This window comes from Phalacrocorax carbo, chromosome 8, assembly GCF_963921805.1.
Source record: "Phalacrocorax carbo chromosome 8, bPhaCar2.1, whole genome shotgun sequence".
Lineage (NCBI taxonomy): Eukaryota > Metazoa > Chordata > Aves > Suliformes > Phalacrocoracidae > Phalacrocorax > Phalacrocorax carbo.
The window spans coordinates 44,362,341-44,384,319 of record NC_087520.1 but is presented as its reverse complement, the minus strand read 5'-3'; the positions used below and the strand labels follow the sequence as shown (position 1 = coordinate 44,384,319).

At 59.7% G+C, this 21,979-nt stretch overlaps 1 protein-coding gene across 2 annotated transcripts in view; it reads right to left on the bottom strand.

Moving 5' to 3' along the window:
• Window positions 1-21,736, bottom strand: part of ZFPM1 (zinc finger protein, FOG family member 1) — a 33,581-nt gene extending 11,845 nt beyond the window's left edge. For both annotated transcript variants that reach the window (XM_064459738.1, XM_064459740.1), the window contains exons 1-3: window positions 21,479-21,736; window positions 6,992-7,123; window positions 5,025-5,114 (exon numbers count right to left, since the gene is read on the bottom strand). In XM_064459738.1, the coding sequence (XP_064315808.1) occupies window positions 5,025-5,114; window positions 6,992-7,123; window positions 21,479-21,518 (262 nt within the window). In that variant the 5' untranslated portion in view covers window positions 21,519-21,736. The remainder of the gene's footprint in view (window positions 1-5,024; window positions 5,115-6,991; window positions 7,124-21,478) is intronic.
• Between the last annotated feature and the right edge of the window lie 243 nt (window positions 21,737-21,979).

Here is a 21,979-nt window from a genome sequence, read left to right as displayed (position 1 = left end):
TCTCTCCAAAGGGGCTAAGGAGATTATCCCGGCTTTGCCGTCCCGGGTGCTCGAGTAATCAGGGCAGCCTTGGGGACGACAAAGGAGCGAGGAGGGTTTAAATTCGAGCCTTGCTGGGCTGCGCTTGCTTGGGCTCAGCCTGGGGTTGCTCTGGCCGAGCTGCTGCAGATGGAGGGGGGACGGTTGCGGGAGAGCTCGGCTGCTGCCGGCTTTGCCCCCGCAGCTTTAGGGTGCAGGGGCGAACCCCACTGCCCCGGGGGCGGGTGGGAGCGAAGGGGAGATTTCTGCCTTTATCGCTCCTGCCCATCGCTTGCAATTTATTGATTTTTTTTTTTTTTTTTTTGACAGAGTACAAAAGCAAATCTTTATCGGGCTGAACCCTGCCCCTGGTTAATGGAGGAGCTGTGACCTACCCCGAGAGCAGAGCAGGCACCTCCCAGCGCCCGGGGGGGCAGCCAGGGAGGGGGCGAGGGGAGGGGGGCGATGGCACCTGGGAGGTGCTGCACCCCAAAAGGGCCGGGCACCCCGCTCACCAGCTGTGCTGCACAGCTGGCAGGCACCAGGGCGGGCACTGGCCGTGCCACACGTCGCCCGGGGATCGCCCTTCCTTTATGCCCCACATAAACTGGGGTGCCCTGCCCCAGCAGGATGCGTCCCGATAAGCCTCCATGGGACATTTGTGTTCGGGGCGTTGCTGTGTCCTACTGGGATGTGGCCCCGAGGGGGTCCCTGTCCCAAGAGGGACCCTGTCCCAAGGGGGGTCCCCATCCCAGGAAATAAATGGGAGCTGTGCCCATGGGGAGGGGGACAGGAATAAGCACTAGGAATAACATCAGAAAGTGCTCAGGGAGGATGGGAAGGAGGAAAACTTCCCAGCTCCCCCAGGACTGTGCCAGGGACCCCCTGTCCCTGCTCTGTCCCTGCTCGTTGGGCTTCTGGGACCCCCTGGTTCTGCCCAGGCTGGTGCCTGGCAGCGGGTAGGGGTGCACTGGGGGGGGGCAGGAAGCTGGGGTGGGGAGGAAAGGGAGCGAAGGGGCCCCTGGAGCCGATGCAGAGGGCAGATATCCCCTCCGGAAAGGGGAGGGGACGGCATGGCGGGGTCGCTGGTGCCCCGCCAGGCAGGGCCTGTCTGCGGCGGGGAGGGAGGACCCCGGGGGGGGGGGCAGCACCCAGATGGAGGAGGCGGGTGGGAGCTCAGCTTTGCACCAAGCCTGCAACTCACCGGTGCTCAGATCCAGCCCAGGGCAGAGCGGCAAGGCAGCAGTGATTGACAGCTGTCAGTCACTGTGAGCCAGGAGCATCGCCCTCAAGGCTCTCACGCCAAGTACGCAAGACACTTTTCTCCTTCCCAAGGGAAAACGGAGGGGAGGATGGGGACAGGGAGGGGGAGGATGGGGACGAGGAGGGGGACGCTGCCTGCACATCTCAACAGCCCCTGGTGCTGCCCCATGCAGGGGGGTGTCCCTCCACTCCAGCCGTGTCCCCAGACTGGTCTGAGCATCCTCCCACTCCTCAGCAATGTCCCCAAACCAGTCTGAGCATCCCTTCACCCCACTGGTGCCCCCAAATTGTCCTGAGCATCCTCCCACCCTGCAGTGTTCCCAGACAGAGGGCAGGGACCTGCAGGCACAGACCCCCCAGACTCTGGAGAACACCCTAACTTGGGGGGCTACTGCCCCAAACCCCAACTTCTCCCCATCCTCCAGCAATCTAACACAAACACAACTATCTGCTGCTCAGCCCGGCTCCCAGCGATAAAAAGAAATAGCTGGAATAATTTTTCCCACCCACACATACCAGGGCGGAGGGGAAGGGGGAGCGATGGGGCAGATGCGGCACGGTGCCGGCCATCCGGACGAGCCATCCCTCCTCGCCGTGCCCTGCTCGCCCCGATAATGAACCTTGAGGTTTGCAGACAAACTCCGGGCAGCCGGAGATTATTCAGGCAGGAGTCGTGGCACAGATAAACACAACCGAAGGCGAGCGGGAGGCAAAGGGGAAGGGGGAGGCGGGGGAAAGGGGAAAGGAAAAAAAAGTTCGCAGTTTTAATTAGATGCACCAAAAAAAAAAAAAGTTGCTCTGTCCCATCCCGATACCCCACACGCAGGACTGGTGGTGAGGATGGATTTGGGGTTCACGGCCAGTCCCCGGGGAAGCGGACCCGTGCCATGCTCTGGCCATCGTTACCACCCCGGAGCAATTAAATAAACCCCAAACAGACGAGCTGGCAGCTGGGGTTTGGGCGTTCAGCAAGGTGGAAATTTTGCTGGGGACCCAACTAGTGAAGCTGATGTAGGAAAGAGGGTGAGGAACCTCCTGGGAGCAACCGCTGCCCTTCTGGGACAGGGCTGGGGGGGACAAGGCAAAAGCCACCCTGGGTTTGGCCTCGTCTGCTCCATCCCTTCCCCACTAGTAGCCCGTCAGTGTCCCCACAGGGACAAACACAAAAAGCTTCATCCCACCTTGCAGAAAGGCAAGTGCTGACTGGGCTTCCCAGGGCCTGCAGCATCCCGGCGGGGATTCTCCAGTGCCTCGTAAAGCGGTTGAGCAGCCTGTCCCTCAGCAGGGCTCTGCTCTCCTCCATTCCCCTGCCCCAACACCACGTTAGTGAAATTTGTCGGAGCTTTCACCTTATCCCTCTGCGAACATTGGCCAGGTTGTCTGGGCAGTGATGGGGTGGGAGGGGACAGCCCTGGGAGGGGAGCGGGAGGCTGTAGGTGCTCCCAAAAGTCTCCACTACCAGCCCCGCTCCAGAACGAACGAAAACAAATGTGAATGATGGGGCATGGCAGAGAGCTGCTGGCGGGGCCACGGGGAAGGGGTTGGGAGAATTCGGGGTGGTCTGGGGGAATCGGGCAGGATGCGCATCGCCTCTCCGGACCCACCGGAGGATGAAGCGGCTGGCACGTGGGGGCACAAAGCATGGCCACGCTCCACCCCGGGATCCCGTGGGGGAGCAGCACCGACTCGGGGTGACCCAGCGCCCCGGCCGAAGGGGCAGCACATCTGTAAAGACTCCCAAGTTGAGGATTAGAGCCTCCAGCTCCCAGGGATTTGCATATCAGCCGGGCGAGTGGCAGCCCCCTCCGGCGAACAAGGTCATTTCAAAGATAAACTAAAATACTCTTTCTCCCTCGCTGGTGCGCAGGGCCAAGGAGCCCCACGGCGAGGCCCTGGCACACCGTGTCCCCGTGCCGCCGAGCCTCCGGCGCCCAGCAGGCAGCAGTTTTGGAGACCCAGAGGGCAAAGCCATACGGGGGGGTGGGCTGTGACCCTTTAGGCCCCCCCAAAAAGGGCCAGGGGAAGGCGAGACCCCGCAGGGCGCAAACAAAGGCGCCCAGAGCAGCCCGCTTGCCCCCCCCCGCACCGCGCCGCATCTTCGCGGCTGCCATTGCTGACATACGGCGGATCCTGCCAGATAAAAAAGAAAATTCAGGCTGCTCAGAGTTTCCCTTTTCGCCAGCTCCATCCCTGATAAGTGCAGAGCCTGCAGAGCGCCTGATAGACGGGCTATCGCGGCGGTTGGTGCGAAAGGAACACCCTATCGCTGCAGCATCGCCGGACCGCCATCAACTCCCAGCCACACAGAAATTAATACCACTCCAATTACCAGAATAGAGATGGGCTGGGAGAAGGCGATAATAAAATCTCTTTTACATAAAGAATGCAAATAGCCCGCTCCAGTGAGGAAAGGGGGGAAGGGGAGGCATGGCCAGAGCTGAGGCTTTGTGGTCCCTTTTGGGGAGCCCGTGGTTGATGGTGCTGCTGGGATATGGGGCTGCGCGGTGCCGTGACCCCTGGGATGTGGGGACACCCATGGGTTCGGCTCCGCAGCCCCCTCCCGCCCTGCACTGGGATGCCAGCACCGGAGCGGAGAGCGCGGCAGTGCCGGGGGCAAAGGGCCGGGGAGCAGATAAGGAGGAGCCGGGGGTGGCCTCGCAGCTCCTTCCTGCCCGGCACGCAGGAAGGGCCGGGATATCAGCAGGACCGGCGAGCGCTTCCCCTCGGATGGGGCGGGAAGGGGGAGCGGGGCCACGGCTCCCCACCGGACCATGGGGATTTCAGCAGCTGCAGGAGCACGTGCGCTGGCAGCTGGCATTTCCCAGGGCTTCTCCGTCGCCCAGCCCACGCAGGAGACCGGTGGCCTTGGGGACACACTGGGATCCCCCCAGTTGCATCCATCACTGAAAAGCAATGGCTGATCGGCACCGGGGTCACCCCTTCCCATCACACGCTGCGCCATGGGGCTGCTCTGACACCAGATCACCCAGCTGGGAGCTCCCCTGGGAGGAGCAGGGTATGGGCAAGGGCTGGCGGCACAAACGGGGCACGAAACATGGCACATCCACCCTCGGGGGGGGGTGTGTGTGTCTCAACTCCCCCAGGTCCTGTCCCCATCTACCCGCTGGGTGCCGTCCCCACCGGACAGGCGCCCGCAAACCCAATCTGCGCAGAGGAGCCCTGACCGTAACCCCATCAGCGGGTTGGTTTGGAGATAGCGGGGCGATAGGGCATGGGGTACCCACACAGCGCGCCCGGCCTTGCCGGGCCCCGGTGGCCCCGGCGTGGAGATGCCGAGAGGGAGATAGACGGCTGTATTTGCTCCTTGGGGTTTTGATAACCATCATGAAACCGCTTGAGCGTCGCTCTTGTGGTTGCCAGGATGTTTGCAAAGTGCCCTCGCGAGCGTGGGGCAATGCAGGACGGGTCCAAACCCTCCCCGCACCGGGGAGCACGACACCAGCCGGGGGGCAGGCATCCCCACCGCTCCCAGATCATTTTTTTTATGGTCCCAACAGCACCTTGGGGATGTGGGGGGACCGCAACCATCATCTTGCACCTCCCCTTCAACAAGAAATGCTGGTATTTGCAGCCTACCCAGTCCCCAGTGCTCCCAGTCTTCCTCATACTGGTTTTTTGCAAGAGGAGGCGAATGTCTGGGGGCTGCCTCGGCTGCTCCAGCCCGCAGTCGTGCTGGGAAGCTGGCATGGAGCGCGATGACCGGCCGCGCTCTGGAGGCTCACCTGGCCCATTCCAGGCATCCAGCTCCTGTGGGTTTTCTCCAGGATCCGGCTTCTCTGACTCCTTCGGACTCTCCGGGGCATCTCTGGACTCTGCAGCAGGAGAGGGAAGGCAGCAGGTCACGTACGAGGAATTTCAGCGGCAGCATCCTGCGGGAGTCAGGACCACCGGACCGGCGACGCCCTGGGGCCAGGATGTGCGTGGGTTCATCCTTGAGGATGTGCCCTGGGGGGTGGGGATTCCCCTCAAAACCCCTGTGTCCAAACCCACCCCCTTCCCAGCCAGGGGGTCCCGTGTGCCCCACGGGATGACCCATAAAGACAGCCAACCCCACCCATGCACCCTCCCTGGGGATTTCTTGAGCCACCCCTGGGTGGGCACCCACCTCCCAGCCCCAAACCCCCCACCCCCCCCCGCAACTCTCCCATCCCACCGTGGGCCCCCACGTCACCCGGTTCAGCCCCGCTCCCGTCATGGCTCTATTTGTGGCGTATTCACAGCAACTTGATAACAATTATTTTCTCCATTAACTGCTGCTGGAGATGCAGCTGATAAAGCCTATCTGCATATGACAGTGTGGAAGATTAGCGCCCAAAGTACATGTTTGCCTTGGCGTCCCGGGCGGATAACCAGCACGGAGCCCAATCGATCGGCGCCAGAGCGAACACCCAGGGGTGACGTCACCGGCATTGGAGATTATTAATACAGGTGATAAGCGGAATGATTAACATCAAATAAATCAATCACCGGGTATAAAAGTCCTATTATTTTTGGCTATAAATCAAAGTGCCTGGCATATCGATTTTTATCCATCGCGCTGAAAGCTTTAGTGGCCGTTATTGCTGCTCAGCGTTATCTCTGCTATCACCTTTTTATCGAGGCAGGCTAGTGCCAGGTGCAGCTCCACGCCCGGGCTCCCGGCTCCCTCGCCCCCAGCCCAGCTCCCCCATCAGATAAGAGCCGCTCGCTTCTCCCTGCTGCTGAGCAAAGTTTCCCAGCAAGCCCTCCCTGCCCCGGCTATCGTGGATCACCCCCTTTCCCAGTGCACCACGGGTTTTGGGGGACGCTTTGCTCCCTGGCTGCTTGTGGACGAAGGCGGTGGGTGCTTGCCGGGGACTGCCCAGCTCCATTAGCCGGCGCAGCCTTGCCCCGCCGTGGTTATCTCGAAGGGCACTGCAAACATTAACTGATTAGGATTTGCCCCCACCTCTACAGGAAGGAACTTAAAGGATATCTGGGGACTGTTTCAGCCCGGCCCTGAAACGCAGCCACCTCTGGGGTGGGGCATGGCACGGCAGGGCGGCAGGCAGGCGGTGCGGGCAGGAAGCAGGCAGCAACGGCCCCGTCCCCCCCATCCCCATCCGTGGCGCTGCCGGTGCCAGCACCTGCGCCCTCAGCCCCTGGGGAGTCACTGTGCACCCCAAGGGGTCACTCTGCGCCCCCACATCCCTCCATCGCTGCCGGCAGCTCCGCACCGGGGCGGGTGAGAGGCGCTGAAGTGGATACAGGGTGATGGTGCTCATTAGCAGCCATGGCGGTGAGCAGCCCGCCCCTGGTTTCCAGCAGCCTGGCTTGTGGCCCCCCCGGCACGCCGCTGCCCCCGGCCGAGCCGAGATTGCTCCTGCCTGTGCCGGCCACGGGGACCCCCTCTGTGCCTGGGAGGACCCTTGCTCTCAGCCGGTTGCTCGCCATCACCCCCGGGCCAGGCTGACCCAGAGGGTCCTGTCGCCAGCTGGAGGGTGCCCAGAGGGATGGAGCACCCCAGGGAGACCGGGGGTCTCGCTGAACCAGCAGCCCACCCCTCGATGGGTGGGTGGGATGCTTCGTTTGCTAATTAACACCCTGCACCACCAGCAGAGATGATGCCCAGGATGCCGACGTGCCGGGCAGGTTGTTCCAGTGGCAGAGCCCGTCCCCATAGTGGGGGGGAGGACCAGGGGCAGCCCCCTGCCACTGCGGCAAGGCTCACCTTCGCTGCCGGGCGGGCTGGAGGTGTCGCGCTCAGCAGAGCCCTCGCGGTCCGAGGCGGCCCCCTCCCTCTCTGAGGGGCTCTTCTCCCCCACCGGGCCGTCCTCGCCTTCCTCCATCGCTGCCAGGGAACCTGCCGAAACATGGAGGGGGTGGTTAGTGGGGGGTCAACTGGAGGAATAAAAACCCCAGTGGGTTTTCCCAGCTGGGGAAGGAAGCAGGTGATGCCTTAGGGTCTGGCAAAGGGCCCTTCCTGGAGCCACCATGGGCATGGCACCGGGAGGCGATGCCCTGCAGCTCCACAGGCCGTGGGACGGGAAAACCCTGTCCCCTGTGGTCCAGCACCGAGCTGGGGTCCCTTGTCCCCTTGCAGAGGGGGACTTATAGAGCCACTGCCTTGCTCCAGGGTGTCCCCCGAGGGATGCCCAGGCCCCCTCCAGACATCGCTGGGAAGAAGCCCCACACCCCAGTGGGAAGCGAGCGGGGTCCCCACCGCTCGCCCGCGCTTCCAACCCAAACCTCTCCCAGCACCCACCCCGAACGGGGCGAAGGACCCCAGAGACCGTCCCCCACGGTCCCCAGCACCACCTGCCTGGTGGGGGACCCATGACGGCCCTGGACAAAGGGGGATACTGTGGGTGCCTAGTGGGGCCATGCTGCCGCTGGAGGAGACTGTGGCGGGGACACAGGGTGCCAGAAGGATGCGTGGAGGGTGCAAATGGGGTGCACGTAGGGGGACGCCCCAGCAGACCCCTCCCCGAACAGCCCAGCCAGCCCATGCTGTCGTTTCCACGGCAACGCAGCATCCCCCATCCGCGCCGAAATCAAGAAAGAAAGGAAGACACAGCGGCGCACGCGGCTCGTGCCGCACGAAGCCGTGCCGGGGGGCTGCCCGGTGCCCCGTCCGGCACCGCCCCGCCGAGCCCGGCACACGGGCAGGGGGAACGGCGTGGTGACAAACCGTCTGCAGACCTCAGCTGCTCTCTGTGACTCCAGGCATGTATATTTACAGCAGGAGAACAAAGAGCCCATAATCTATACAAAGCAGACAACAATGAGCGTGAATAAAGAGGCTGCCGGAGAAGGGAAGGCAATTTATTCTAATTCTGCTAATTTCAGTTCCAGCACAATTAAAAAGGCTCTGATAATATTCAGAAACAATCGCCAGCTAACAAATCGTTTCTCTCGCTGTAAATGAAACATTGTTAGGCTAATTTCTTCTTTCACGCCTTCACGGCTCTTGGGCTTCTGATAAAGTTAACCCGACTCTCGCCTGCTTCATGGCTTGGCACCTCCAGGCTGGCCGGAGAGGGATGGACGGGGCCAGGGAGGGATGGACGGGGCCGGGGACCACACATGGCACCCACCCAGGGGTGCTCAGACCACCCGCATCCTGCCCTGCAGCCCCGGGCAGGAGGGAGATGGGGATGCCCCGTAGAAATGCAATTGTATAAAACCTGGGGTTTGGGTACCGCGGCATCACCGCGTGCCTTCGGGGACGACGGGTGGCCGGCAGCATCCCGGCACCATGTCACTGCGGTCCCTGGGTGCATCCCCGCACCCAGCCCAGCCCGCCCACCCCCAGGGGATGCTCTGGCCCTGGTGCTCCTGGCTGCGTGGGTTAAATCAACTACTGGATAGCTTAAAAAAAAATATTAAAGGGAAAAAAAAAGGAAAAAAAAAAGAAAAAGCAAGCGAGGGAGAGGGAGCGCGGAGCAGGGAGCGGAGCGTCACTTCTCCGGGATTGCTGGAAGCCCTGCACAGTTATCACCGCACACAGCCTCCCTCGGCTTGCCTGATCTGTCTATTCTTCATTAAGCAAATACGCCGAAATGGAAATGAAAACATAATAGCTATTTGATTTTCGGCGAGATATTTTGCATATTGGTTCAGTGCTGATAGTGGAATTTCATCAACTCCCTTTTTTCATGCTTTAAAACTGAATTACTGAGGCTGGCTTTACAGAGAGGGGAAGAGCCAAAAAATGCTCCCTTCCAAGATACTCCGCTTCGACGATTAACTCTTCTCCCTCCCTCCTTCTTCCTCCTTTTTTTTTCGATAACAAGGAAGGATTTCTTTCCCCCCCCCCCCCTTTTCTTTTTTTTTAAATTATAGTGATTGTAAAAACTTGCAGGAAGCGGAGGCGACGTGCCCCTGTCACCCGTGCGCAGGCTGGGGATGCGGGGCCGGGCGGGAGCGAGGGTCAGCATTTCTGGGGCTTTTCCAGCCTTAGGAAAAACCCATCGTTACCCAGGTAATGATTTGATCATGTCACTCAAATTAAGGTTCTCCTAGCGCAGGAACAATAAACCTTTCCTTGTTTCTTTGCGCTTATCCAATAAATTAAATAAAAGGGAAAATAATATAGAAAATAAAAAAGGAGGGGGGACTTCTCCGGGCTGCCAAGAGCGAGACCCTGGACGCTCCCAAAGCCGGCACGCAGACAAGAGCAAAGCGATAAGAGGCCTCGATAACAGATAGAAAATAGCAACAGCCCCAGACTTTCCCACCGGCTCTGGAGAGGGGAGGAGGAGGAGGAGGAGGAGGAGGAGGAGGAAGGGGAGGAGGAGGAGTCCCCGTGGCAGAAAAGCAGGTCCCGCACTGCAAATACGTGCAGGCTGAGGGCAACCCGCCTGCGCCGTTTGGTGTTCACCGCCTTGCATCCAGCTCCAAAAATGTATTCTTTTAAATTTATTATTATTTTTAAAAATAAAAAGGCCGGGCAGCCCACGGGGGGGGGCTCCGGGAGCTGGGGACTGAGGGCGAGAGCCCGGCTTGGGGCAGCCTCACGCCCCAGACCTCACCCAGAGGCACCCCGAAGCTCGTGGTGCAGCGAGTGCCCAGGGTGCTCGGCTCCGGGGTGCCCCCCCTGCCCCCCCGCTGCTGGTGGGACCCCGGGGGCATCCCCAGCTCCACCGTGCTCGGCGGGACCACGCGGGCAGCACAACGGAAGCTCTCCATCCGTCCGGCTCCTCTTATCCCCGCGCTGGCCCTGAATCCAATCTTCCGATTAAAAATAAACAATAATAGTAAAAACAACAACAATAACAACAACAACCACCCAATAAACCCCGGAGCAGCCGGGTGAAGCTCCCCACCGGGTCTCGGGGTGCACGAAGCTCTGCCACGACGCTCATCCACCACCTTGCGATCGGGATGTGGGGAATCCAGCTCAGGCCTCGCCTCCTTGGGCAGCGCCCCTGCCCCTAAACCTCCTTATTTTCCCCCAAAATTTGCAGCCGTGAGCAAAGGGCTGCAGGGGTGGGCAAGGGGAGGGAAAGCTGCTGTCAGAGAGACTGGCAGCTGCTCCTGCTCCTTCCTTGCACTGGCTGCAAAACCATCTCCCTTGGTTCGGTGGGATCTGGCACAGCCTGGGGATTCCCCAGGGTCTCATATGAGGGTTGTGCCGTGCCCGCCCGGCAGCAAGCAACACCCAAAGAGCAACCTGGGCTGCAAATCCAAAAACCACCAGTATCTGATGGGAGACCAGCCCACCTTTTCTCACCCAATTTTTCCCCAGAATGTATTAACGTTCACGTCTACCAATGACCTCAGGTGCCCCCGAGCCCGTTCCCTGGGGATCGGGGATGCCAAGCGCCGCCGCTGAGGGCAAACGAGGTTTCGGTGGCTGGGAAATGACGCTGGTCCTCAAAGGTCACGTTATTCAGCGGGTTATTTTTTCCCTCCCCTTGCACCGATGCTGCTGGGATCCAGCGTTAAGTTGTAAAGCTCTCCAAAAACAGGGGGCCTGGCAGCTTGTGAGACCCCCTCCGTCCCCGGGACCCCCATTTTGGAGGAAAACAGACCTTTCTGAGCGCAAATCAACCTTCTCCCCTATCAGCCTGGCTGCAGCATCCCAGGGCCTGGCTCCCCCTGCGGATATCGGCACATTAAATATCAGCCCCGTGCATGGAGCCGATAGCGGTTGGGGCCAGCCCCAGCCCCAGCGGTACCTATCTCTAATTAGGGGCCCTTCTCCATCACCCCCAGATAAAATTCTCCCCGACCCTTCCTGCCCTGTGTTAAAAGGGCAAGAAAAAAAGTACATGTTTGTGGAGCTGGTAGGTGGAAGGGGGGGTTTACAATGTATTTATAATAATTTATTATTAAATTATGCCTAATTTTTCCAGGAATGAAGGGTAGTGGGGGAATGAAAGTGGTGGTGGATGCCATGATTGCTGCTGGGATGCTGCGATTGCTTGGAGGGAGGGAATTATAATAATTTATAATTAAATTTATAAAGTAGTTGGTCCTAATTTATCCAGGGAGGGAATAAAGGATAGTGGGGGAATGGAGATGGTGGGCAACACCACGACTGCTGATGGGGGGCGTGAGTGCTGCAAACGCTCTTGGTGGGTATTTATAATAATTTATTATTAAGTTTATAATGTATCGAGGCCTAATTTATCCATGAGGGGAATGAGGGCTGGTGGGGGAATGAGGGCTGGTGGGGAGTGCTGGGATTCCTCATGGCAGGGGAAGATGCTGCGAGTGCGCACCGGGAGATGCTGCGATTACTAATGGGGGTGTGGGGGGGAGGCTCATGGCTGCACCCCACAGCATCCCAACCACCACAAAAACAGCGCACCCAGGCTGGCATCCCCATCCCGGCGACACAAAACACCCCATCGATCCACCCGTGGGGTGCAGCACCCCGAGCATCCCTCCCCGATCCGGGGCACCGCCGCCCCACGGGAGCCCCCGGCCGCAACCGTCGGGGAAGAAAAGAGCCGGGGAGAAGCAGAGCCTGAGAAAAAGCAGCCCTGCTGATAGGGGAGAGATTGGTTTCAGCCGGAGCTGCTCCCCCTGCCAAGTCCATATCCTATCTGCGCGGGGTGCAGTTACTTAACATTCATCACCGCCTGAACTCTGTAACTTTATCAGCGGCCGAGCATGGCGCCATCGCCGAGCCCAGCCATTCCCGGCGCTCAGATAGGGCCGATAAACCGCTGATAGATTACAGGAGATTGTTTCACTTCAGGGGCCGCGATTACTAATACTAATAGCGAGAGAGCCCGCATCATATCAAACAGCAGCCGGGGGGGACGGGGGACGGGACGGGGATGGGGACGGCGGGGAGGGAACAGGCCGCGGGGGGCACGGGAAAATAATGAGAAAGAAAATACAGGGACAATGACAATGAAGTGACTTTACGTTTCAGATGGGATCGATAACGCCCCAGTAGATTTTAAGAGGAGAGAGTCTAATAGAGCCGTCCCCGGCCCTGGCACATCAGATGGATGGGAGCAGATTGCTCCCTGAGAAGGGGATGTGATGCTTAATGCGGTCCTGCCTTCACGGCTGGCGGCGGGACCGGGGCTGGAGGCGTGCAAAGCACGGGAGGGAAACTGAGGCAGCTGGCCGGTCCTTAGCCGGGGGGAACCTGGGGGGACCCTCCACCCCCATCCCCAACCAAGGGCAGTTTGAGATGGTTAACCCCATACCGACGTGGGTGGGATTTGGGAAGCCTGGTGTGAGCCCGTGGCTGGGGAGCAGCCGGGTACCCCAATAATATGGAAAGAAACTCCAACCACGAAGATCAGGCTCCAAATGCACACGGGCGTGCAAGGTGGCACCGACGTGCGAGATGGCACCAACGCGCGAGGCCGCCTTGCCACTGCTGTTCCTGCACCGCTGCTGCTGGCCAAAGGGAGTTTTTCTGGGTGAAAAAAGAATAAATCCTCAGTTCTGGTCCTTTTTCTCCCACCTGGAATAAAGGCATTCCAGCTGGGAATGGCTGGGGGTGGACGCTCACCCGGCGGCGCAGCCCCGTGGAGCTCATCAATAGCAGGTGACGGCGAGGCCAGAGGTCAAGCTCTTTGCTAATCTAGCGACAAATTACCCCGGAGATGCCGCGCCAGAGCCATCCCCCTCCCCGTGGGAAGCAGTTTCGGGCCCCGCTGGGTCCATCCCGCTGCCAAAAGCTGCCGGGAGAGGAATGGGGACAGATTTCAGGCTCCACCCCGAGACTTTCAGTCCATGATAGCACCAGGCAAGGACAAGGATGGGGACAAAGATGATAGTGAACATGGCCCCGAAGGCCACCAGGCCTCCATTGCCAGCACCTTCACCCGGCACCCCCAACCCTCCTCTTCCTCCAACTCCAAGCAGCGTGGCCGTTCATGCCCAGCTCCGCACATGCCGCGTTTGCCTCCGTGCAAATGCGCGTGCCTGCGCTGCCTCTTTTTTTTTTCTCTCTTTTTTTTTTTTTTTCCTGTTCTTGGCATTTTGGTGGAGCGAGATAAGAGTAAAAAACAACAGAGCTGCTCGGAGAGTGAAAAAGGGAGATAGATAACGCAGATACCGACTCCTACACAAAACAGTCCTGGCTTTATCACTGCTTTTTATCACAGTTCCTCTAAAAAAAATAAAGAGAGCAGCCCAACTGGAATGGGGCAGCACATTAAAAAATGAACTTTATACTGTTTGCTCTTTAGTTTTATATTTAGATGAAACAAACTTAGATTCTTGTGTCGATACCTTTTCCAGTTCACGGAACCAAGAAGTCTGGAAGCCCCATTTGCTCCAGCGGGGACGAGCGAGGAAACTCAAGGATCACTTAGAAAAGCAGATGTTAAGGGAGCGGCGCCTGCTCCCATGATCCGGCCTTGTTTGAGGCCACGGGCTGTGATGTTGCGAGCATCTTTAAGCCCAGATGGGGCAGTGGGATGAGGCGGGTCCCAAAGCATCCCGCTGCACCGGGCAGCATCCCACCACAGAACCAGCGAGGCTCTGGATGGAGATGGGCGTAGAAAGGCAGACGCTTCCCGAGCATCCCCAGGCCCCTCCAGCCAGCTGCCGGTCCCCGGGGACAGCCGGAGCCCACCCGAGATGCCGCAGCGGCATTGGGAGCCCGGCCACGGGCCGCAGCCACGTGGCATCGCTGCGGCCGGCAAAGCCAACCATCCCCACGATGCCAGCGGGTCCCTGGCGTCCGACCGCAGCTTCCCCGTCCCAGCGCGGGGACGCGACCGCATGCGCAATACGCCCCGACCACGTGGCTCCCAAAAATCCTTTGCCCACCGCGAGCCTCCCCGTCCCCGAGGGCACCGCACAGGGCTCTGCCCTCCCGCTGCCAACCCCAGGCACGGGCTGGGGCGGGCATTTTGGAGCAGAAAAACTCCAACCCACAGGGCACGGCCAGAAAGAGGGAAGGGAAAAAAAAAATAAATATTAAAAATGGACTGGAGGTTTTTCCCTCCCCTCACACTCCCTTCCCTACCTTCTTTTTGAAAAACATAATTTATCTGTGTATTATCAAGAAATCCAGACACTTTAATCAGTGAGCTATGAAGTCAGTATTTCCATTCTTATCTAGCGGAGGAGTGGAAATGGAGAGCAGATAGGCAGCTCCGAGCCGGTCCGTGGTGGGGAATGTTAATGGGAGGAGCGGCAGAGCCATTGGCTACCGAGCTGCCGCTATCGCTGCCATTATCGGGGCGTTATCAAGGCAACCATCGCAGCGCAGTAATGGGGCCAGTTCAACTTTCCGCATTATCATAGGAGCTGGAAGTAGCATGAGAGGCCTCGGCTGGGAGACGGAGAAGCGAGCGAGCGGCCAAACTTCCCGGTGGAGCAAGGAGCGGGGGGGGATGCTAAAAGCAGATTTTCCTCCCCGCGGTCGCTGGCGATGCGCGGGGCGATGCTTCCTTGCTTGGGCATCCTCCTGCGCATTCCGGGTACCGACCCCAAAGCACATCCCCAAAGCCCCGGCACCGACCCCAAAGCGTGGGGCCATGACCACCCCCGGCTCACCAAGGACAAGAGAAAACAATGCATCTATATTTCATCTGATGAACAAATTAGAGGAGCACATTTCCTCCACGCGCTATCAAATGGGAGATGTCAAGAAAATATGTTGATGTGAGAAAGAGGAGATAAAGAATTATTTTGGAGGAAAAAAGCTGTGGAAGGCTCTTATCTGGAGTGACTCACAGGCACACACTCCTTAACCCCACTGCAGCCCAAGGTCAGCAGTTACATTCCTTTCGGCATTTCATCCCTTCCAAAAAAACATGTTGCTGCAGGAACAATGCGGAGCCTTTGCTGGGCAGCCATCGGAAGAGGGAACTGTATTACCCCCGAAACACTTGAACTTTCCTGATAAAATAAGCAGTGGGACAGCAGCCTGGCCAAGCCGGAGTGTCCAAAAGCCCTGAGTCAGGCAACAAAACCAGTCATGGGACGCATCACAGAAAAAAAAAAATATATATATATATTGGCGTCCTGCTCCCATTCCTGCTCTTCTCCAACGGGGAGGAGCTGATTTCTTCTCCCCTCAGGAAGCAAAATCCATGCGCTCGGTGTGGCCATAGGACTCCCAGAGCCGGAGCGCCATGCGGGGCTGGCAGAGAGGCGTCTTCCACTTTTTCTTCTTAAATCAAAAAGAAGAATCTTAAAAGCACAAGGTTTCTCCGCTCCTGATGTCCCCCCCTACTTGCTCCAACTGGTGCTCAGGGCCGCTCACATCCCTCTCGCCGGGCAGCCTCGGGTCCCAGCGCCCGGCTGCGCTGCTATGGAAGGTCTGGGCTGGTTTTCTCCCTGCAGTGTCGCCCCAGACAACGTTTTCCAAGGAAAATCATGGGGGTTTTTTTGTAGTAGGGTGGACAGCATGCACGGAAAACATCCTCTTCCCTTCCCCAGAATGGACGCATTTGACCCCAAATCCACCACTGCCAAGCAGGGCACAGCAGCTCCGTCCCCAGGCTGTTCCAGCTCCGCTGCTCCCGGTTTGGGCACCATCGTCCCTTCCTTTCCCAGGGATGCGAGTGGCATCGACCCCACGGCCAGCACGGAGCTGGCACAGGGTGCCCCGGGGATGCTGCGGATGGTGGATGCGGACATGGTGACAGAGGACTTGGCTCCCCCGTGACTCGATGCCACGTTGCCTTTGGGATGCTGCCGTCGCTGGGTGGCTCTGATGGGTCCCCAGGGAGGGACGGGGCTGCCCCTCTCCAGGAACCACGGATCACCTGTGCCACGGCACTATCTCCTTGCACAATCTGCTGCAACACCCATGGGGAAAGGATTACTTTCTTCCCAAGCCCTGATTGCAGAGCTGGCCGGCTCGCAACTTGGCGAAAGGGGAACCTGCAGCTTGCTAGGTGGCCTCGTGATTCACGATGGAAAAATAAGACCTTGCCCAACTGCACAAGTTTGGAGCCGGAGCCATAAATCCCAGCCAGAAGTGGCTTTCCCCGCTCCCATGTGGGATGTCAGGGACGGTCCCTGTGGTGCAGGCACCGCCGCGGCTCCGCGCCTGCTCAGGGTGCCCTGGGGAGGGGGCAGCGCGGGGGTGTCCCCCGAGGGTGCGGGAGGCGGAAGAGCGGCAGCAGACACAAACCAACCCAACCCCAGCGCCCACGGGCCCTGGAAGCAACCGCCTGCCAAACCCGCCGCAGCCTCCCTCGCCGGTGCGGCTGCCAGTGCCGCCTTCCCGCCCCGCGGCCGGCAAGGACGTGCGCCGGGGCTCTCGGCAGAACAGGTTTTGCCACGCTGCCGGGTGCCCCGTGCGTGGCCGTGGCCAGCCTGGCTCCGGCACTCGCTCTCCGAGCATCCGGCACGCATCCTCCCTGTCTGATGCGGGGATGGCTGGGAAGGGCCGTCCTGGGGATACACCGCGAGCAGGGTCCCAAAATGGGCTTGCAGGGTGCCCTGTCACCCAGGGAAGCAGCCACGTGGGACGCCCACTACACATCCTTTGGCCGGCAGAGCACGGAGCCGGTAGCACGGGGCAGCCCAGAGCCCCGTAAATGGATATATTGTCTTGGAGAGAGGCCGAGGCGAGCTGTCCCCTTGGCCACCAGCCGCCAAGCACGGTGCCGACCCCTCCCAGTCACAGGGCTCACAGGGATGCTCACACCGGGACCACCAGCCATGGAAGAGGAGCAAAAATAACTTCTTCCAGCATCACCAGCAGCTGGTCCAAGCCCTGCACCAAGCAGGAACGCAGCTTCCCCACGGTGCTGCCAAGTTACCGGTGGGAAATGGCCGGTGATGGCCGGGAGACCTCACCGCGACGGGCTGTGGGCTCTGCCGGATGCGTCCCACCAGCACCGCAGCATCGCCAGCCCAGCCCGGGCCATCCCACCCTGCAGGGACCACGATGGGTCCTCGCCTCCGGGAGCCCCTGACGTCACCCACGGCGCATCCGAAAAGGCCGGCGGCAGCTGGGATGAGCTGAGCCTCTGCGGGGGCAGATGTGCCACAGGGCTTTGCCGCCTGCAGCCCTGCCAGCACCGAGGAGCCGTGGCGCTGGGATGCCAGTGAGTCAGGGCTGGCAAATGCCTTGCGGGGGGGGTTTGCACAAGAGGGGAGGGGTTGGCAGGCAAGCAGGCAGCACCCACGGGAGTAGCAGACATGTGGGACACGGGGATTCCACCCCCGGGAAGCCGGGAGTTGGGCATGGGGGAGCCGCAGCCCCTGGGGAGGCACAGAAAAGACTGATTTTGGGATCAGGGCCAGGAAGCCCTGCCTGCACCCACGTCACCCCTGGGTGCTCCCCGGGGAGCAGGCAGCAAACCCTCCCCACCCAGCAGAGCAGCGCAGGGTAACGCACCTCCCCAGATACCCTGCTGCCCACCCTGGCCCGGAGCATCCCTCCCCAGCAGGTGGGGATGGGGAAACTGAGGCATGGAGGCTGGCAGTGATGGAAAAGTGCAGCAGCATCAGAGTGGCAGGAGGTGGGGGGAAAATGAAAAAGAACCAAAACAGAAAAGGCAAGTGGAGGCAGTTAGTCACCTGCACGGACCGAAAGGAAAGGAGCAACTCAGCAAGCAAAGGGAACAGGAGAGGAGCGGGCAGGAGGCGTGCCGGGAGCATCCCACGCCACCGGCTCACCACGCCGCCGCTAAAAATAGGCACTGGGTTTAGCCACTGTCATCTTTACAAGAAATGTGCTTTTCCAAGCTCTCGGGAAGGATGGTTCCCGTGGTCCGGCTGGCACCGCAACCCCCCCACCCGGCAGCACCGAAGAGCCCACGCGTGACCGGGGAGCAGCGGAGCTTGTAGAAGAGGGAAAACAAAACAAAAAATAATATAAAAAAAACAAAAGACCAAAAAAACCCAACCCAAACCACCCCATCAAGAGACGGCGGGGTTTAACAGCGCAGATCGCACTCGCTATCTAACACCATCTAATAGCAATTAAACAAAATCCACATACAAAAATATGACGGTGCTTTTGACTCCCCCCGCCCCCGCCTCCCACCCCCAGCCCATGCTTTTGCTCCTCGGAGCAGAATGGGAGATAACGATCTAAAAAGAAAGTCAAAGCTCTGATCAAACTAATGCAACATCTGCAGCTGATAACAGGCGCTCGGGAGAGCTCGGCTTCTCAACCCAGCTTGTTTCGCAGAGCACGTGGGGGGGAAGAAGAAAAAAAAAAACCAAAACAAAAAACACCTTGAGAAATGAAAACACATATGCAGCTGCCCCCCCCCACCCCCCGCGATAATTAAAGGGCCTGCGTTAATCACATTTGCAATGGAACAAATTGTTGGAGCCCTTTTGCCCCTCTTCGCTGTGTTTGTTGTTGTAGCCAATCCCGCTCGGGTCTGGTGGGGAGAGATAAGTGGTCCTTATCTCCCCTGGCAATCTCTATCAGGATGGAGATCGGGCCTCTGCCCTTATCGGGAGCTCAGATCTACTGTAGCTGAAAGCAGAATAGAAAGGGGAAAGGAGAAAAAAAAAACACAACAAACCAAAAAAAAAGGAGAAAAAAACCACAAACAGGCCCCTGCAACTAATACAAAAATATTCTCTTCCAGTTAATTTCGGAAGGAAAAAAAAAAATATATATATTAGAACAACAACAGAGGGAGAGGCACATCAGCAAGACGAGATCAATCTCCTGCTTATCAGCTTCCCCCATCGGAAGACCCGGCGCTGCGAGTGCACGCACAGGCAGCTGCCAGCAGCCTCGCTCATCAGCCGTGTGCCCGCACTCCCATGTTTGAAGTTAATAAATATAACAGGCTATCTGGGTTGGAGATCAGCTCCTGCTCTCTATCAGCCCCTCACATCTATCTACCAGCAGAACAAAAGACAGACAAAAAAAATAAAGAGGAAAAAAAACCCCAACAAAACCCCAACCCTATAAAACAGCAGCAGCTGCAGGGAGGTTGGTGGTTTTACAGGCACGGATGGAGTTGGGGGGCAAGGAGCCCCCCACCTCGGGAAGGTACCCTGCAAAATTAAATAAGTAAATGCTCCGGGTGTTTTCTGCGCTATCGGAAGCCACCATCTAGATGCAATCGGCTTTCAAATCCTCCCCACCGCCCGGGTGCTCCCGGGGGGCGGGGGGGGGCTCGGAGTGACCCCCACCTTGCTGGTACCCCCGTCCCCCTCCTCGCTGCATTGCTCCAGCCCGAAAAAAAGCGAAGTAGTAGTAGGTGGTTAAAGCAGCTGGTTAAATATAGTCCGGTGTCTGATCTTTGTCTTATCGCTGTTGGCGATCGCCCGCTCTCCCGGCGATCTCCCCTGCGAGCCTATCTGCGCATCGCATCGAGCTTTTTAAAAAAAAAACCAACCAACAAAACCCAACAAAACAACAAAAACCCCAAACCCAGAAGAGACGAAGCCAGAGCGAGAACATAGCGTCACCCAGGAAAATAAAATCAGCAGATATCAATCTGGAGGAGGGTTTTTGTTGTGTTGTGTTTTTTTTTTTTTTTTTAAAAATGCTCCAGCCGAGATGATAAAAAGGATAGACTTTGTGGAAACAGGTCCGGTCTGTACACGAGAGGAGTCTGGTTACCGGAGCCCTGATTCATGCATACCTTCCTCGGCCCGTCGGAGGCAGCGGCAAGGCGCTCTCGCCGCGCTCGCTGGCTCTAATGACTGTTTTCATGTTGACACATACAGGAAGGGTTCCAAGCTTTCAGCTTTTAATCAGTTTTGGCCATCGCCGGTGGCCTGAGATCAGCCTCCCACTTTATCATTTCTTCACATCTCTGCAGAAAAGCAGCAGAGGAAGGAGATACGAGCCGCCTTCGCCCGGCCAAGCTGTCACGGCCTCATCCAGCCTCATTTCCCCCCACACACCCCACCCCGTATCCCCAACCAAGGTCCACGCCGGTGGGTGCCGGGAGCGGCCGGCCGGTCCCCCCGCACACGCAGCTATCGCCCGCATCGGCGTCGTTATTTCAATGGCTGCGACGCTACCGCTCGCCTCGGTCTTAACGCTCCCGGTTTAATGAGCTGGACCTACCCAGGGAGGGACGGCGGCCGGGCAGGCGGGCTTTTTGCCGAAATAAGCCGCGGAAGTTGGATAAAGCTGAAGGAGAAAACTATCACCAAAAAAAAAAAAAAAAACAAAAAACCAACCAAAAAAACAAAAGGAAGGCAGCTGGGACTACTTTAAACTCTACCCGGGTAAAAGTCTAGCTGAGCTTTATCACCAGAGCAATCACCCCAGGCAGGGAAACAGGTAGGTGCAACTCAGCCTTGCAATTATTTCAAGAGAAAGATAAAGCGAGATTATCACATGGTGGCCAGCCTTCCCTATCCTCCCATCTCCCTCTTATCGCCAGCTTCCATCGACTCGAGGGGGAAAGAGAAAAAACACACACACACACACCAGAGAGGAAGGGAGGAAAGCCGAGCTAAGCCCGTCACCGAAAAACTTCCAGCACTTTGCAGAATTTCTCAGCGGAGCCGACGCGTCCCCACCGGACCGAACCCGGACCCCGGCCGATGGGTCGGACCGCGGGGAGCACGACCCTCCGGAGTCGGTGGCCAAAGTCCCGTGGGACCCCGCAGAGCGCTCCCTCCCACTGTCACCCTGGGGTGTCATCACCCGGTCCCCGCCCGGGTTGGGGTGCGAAGCGGGAACAAGGCGGGGTGCCACCGGGCAGGGCGAAAGGCTTGAGGCCGGGGCGGTGAGCGGGGACGATGGCACGCCGCGTCCGGCAGCACCGATGCCGAACCGGGGCTGGAGGGGGGGGGGGGATCCCCGTGCGGAACGGGGAGCCCCTGGCAGGGTGAGGGTGCTGTACCCGGGGTGAGGTGCTGCTGGCAGGGCTCGGGTGCCCCGGGGGGGTGGGTGGGTTGGGGTGCCCTGGGAGGGAGGGTTTGGGGAGCCCCTCACCCCGGCTCACGGCGCTGGATGGGAGGCGGGGGGGGAGGAGATAAGATCACAATTTCAGGTCGTCCCGACAGAGCGATGTTATCAGGACGGGACTTGCAGAACGGAATATTTTAAAGCCTTATCGGGGCCCCCATCGGGAGCCGGTACCGGAGCCACTGAGGGGGAGGCGACGGGGACGGAGCCCAAGAGCGGGGGGCGGCCATCCCGGGTGGGTACCGGGGGGGGTGAGTGAGGGAGTACCGGAGGGATGGGATGGGGGGGGTGGTGGTGGTGGGGGGCCGCGCCCCGGCGGGGGGGTAGTGAAAAAAAAACAAAACCAAACATAAAAAATAAGGTTATACAGAAGGAGGGAGGTGGCGGCAGCGGGTTGGGGGGGAAGTGCCGGGACCGGAGACTCACGTTTGATCTGCCGGGGGTTGCTCTGTTTCCTCCTGGACATCGCTCGGCGGGGGGCGAGCCCGGCGCCCCGGCTGGCGGCTGGGCGGGCGGCAGGTGGGTGGCGGCGGGCGGGCCCCCGGTTGCTCTCATGCCCGCCCGCCCGCCCGCGCTGCCGGGGCCGGGGCCGGGGCCGGGGCCGGGGCCGGGGCCGGGCCGGGCCGTGCCGAGCGCGGCGGAGCGGAGCCGCCGCCGCCGCGGGATTTTCTCAATGGGGCGCCGCGGCCCGATCAAACCCGCGGAACGTTCCACGGGGGCGGGGCCTGCCCCCGCCGAGCGCCCTCGCGGCCGCCCATAGGCTGGCGGCGGACACGCCCACCGGATGGCGTAGCCGGCTGCCGCCGCCGCCGCCGCCGCCGCGGCGCGGGGCGGGGCGAGGCGGGGCGGGGCGAGGCGGGGGGGGAGCGGGGGGGGAGCGGCGGGGCGGGGGAGGGGGCGGTGCCCCCCTCCCCGGGGTCTCCAAAG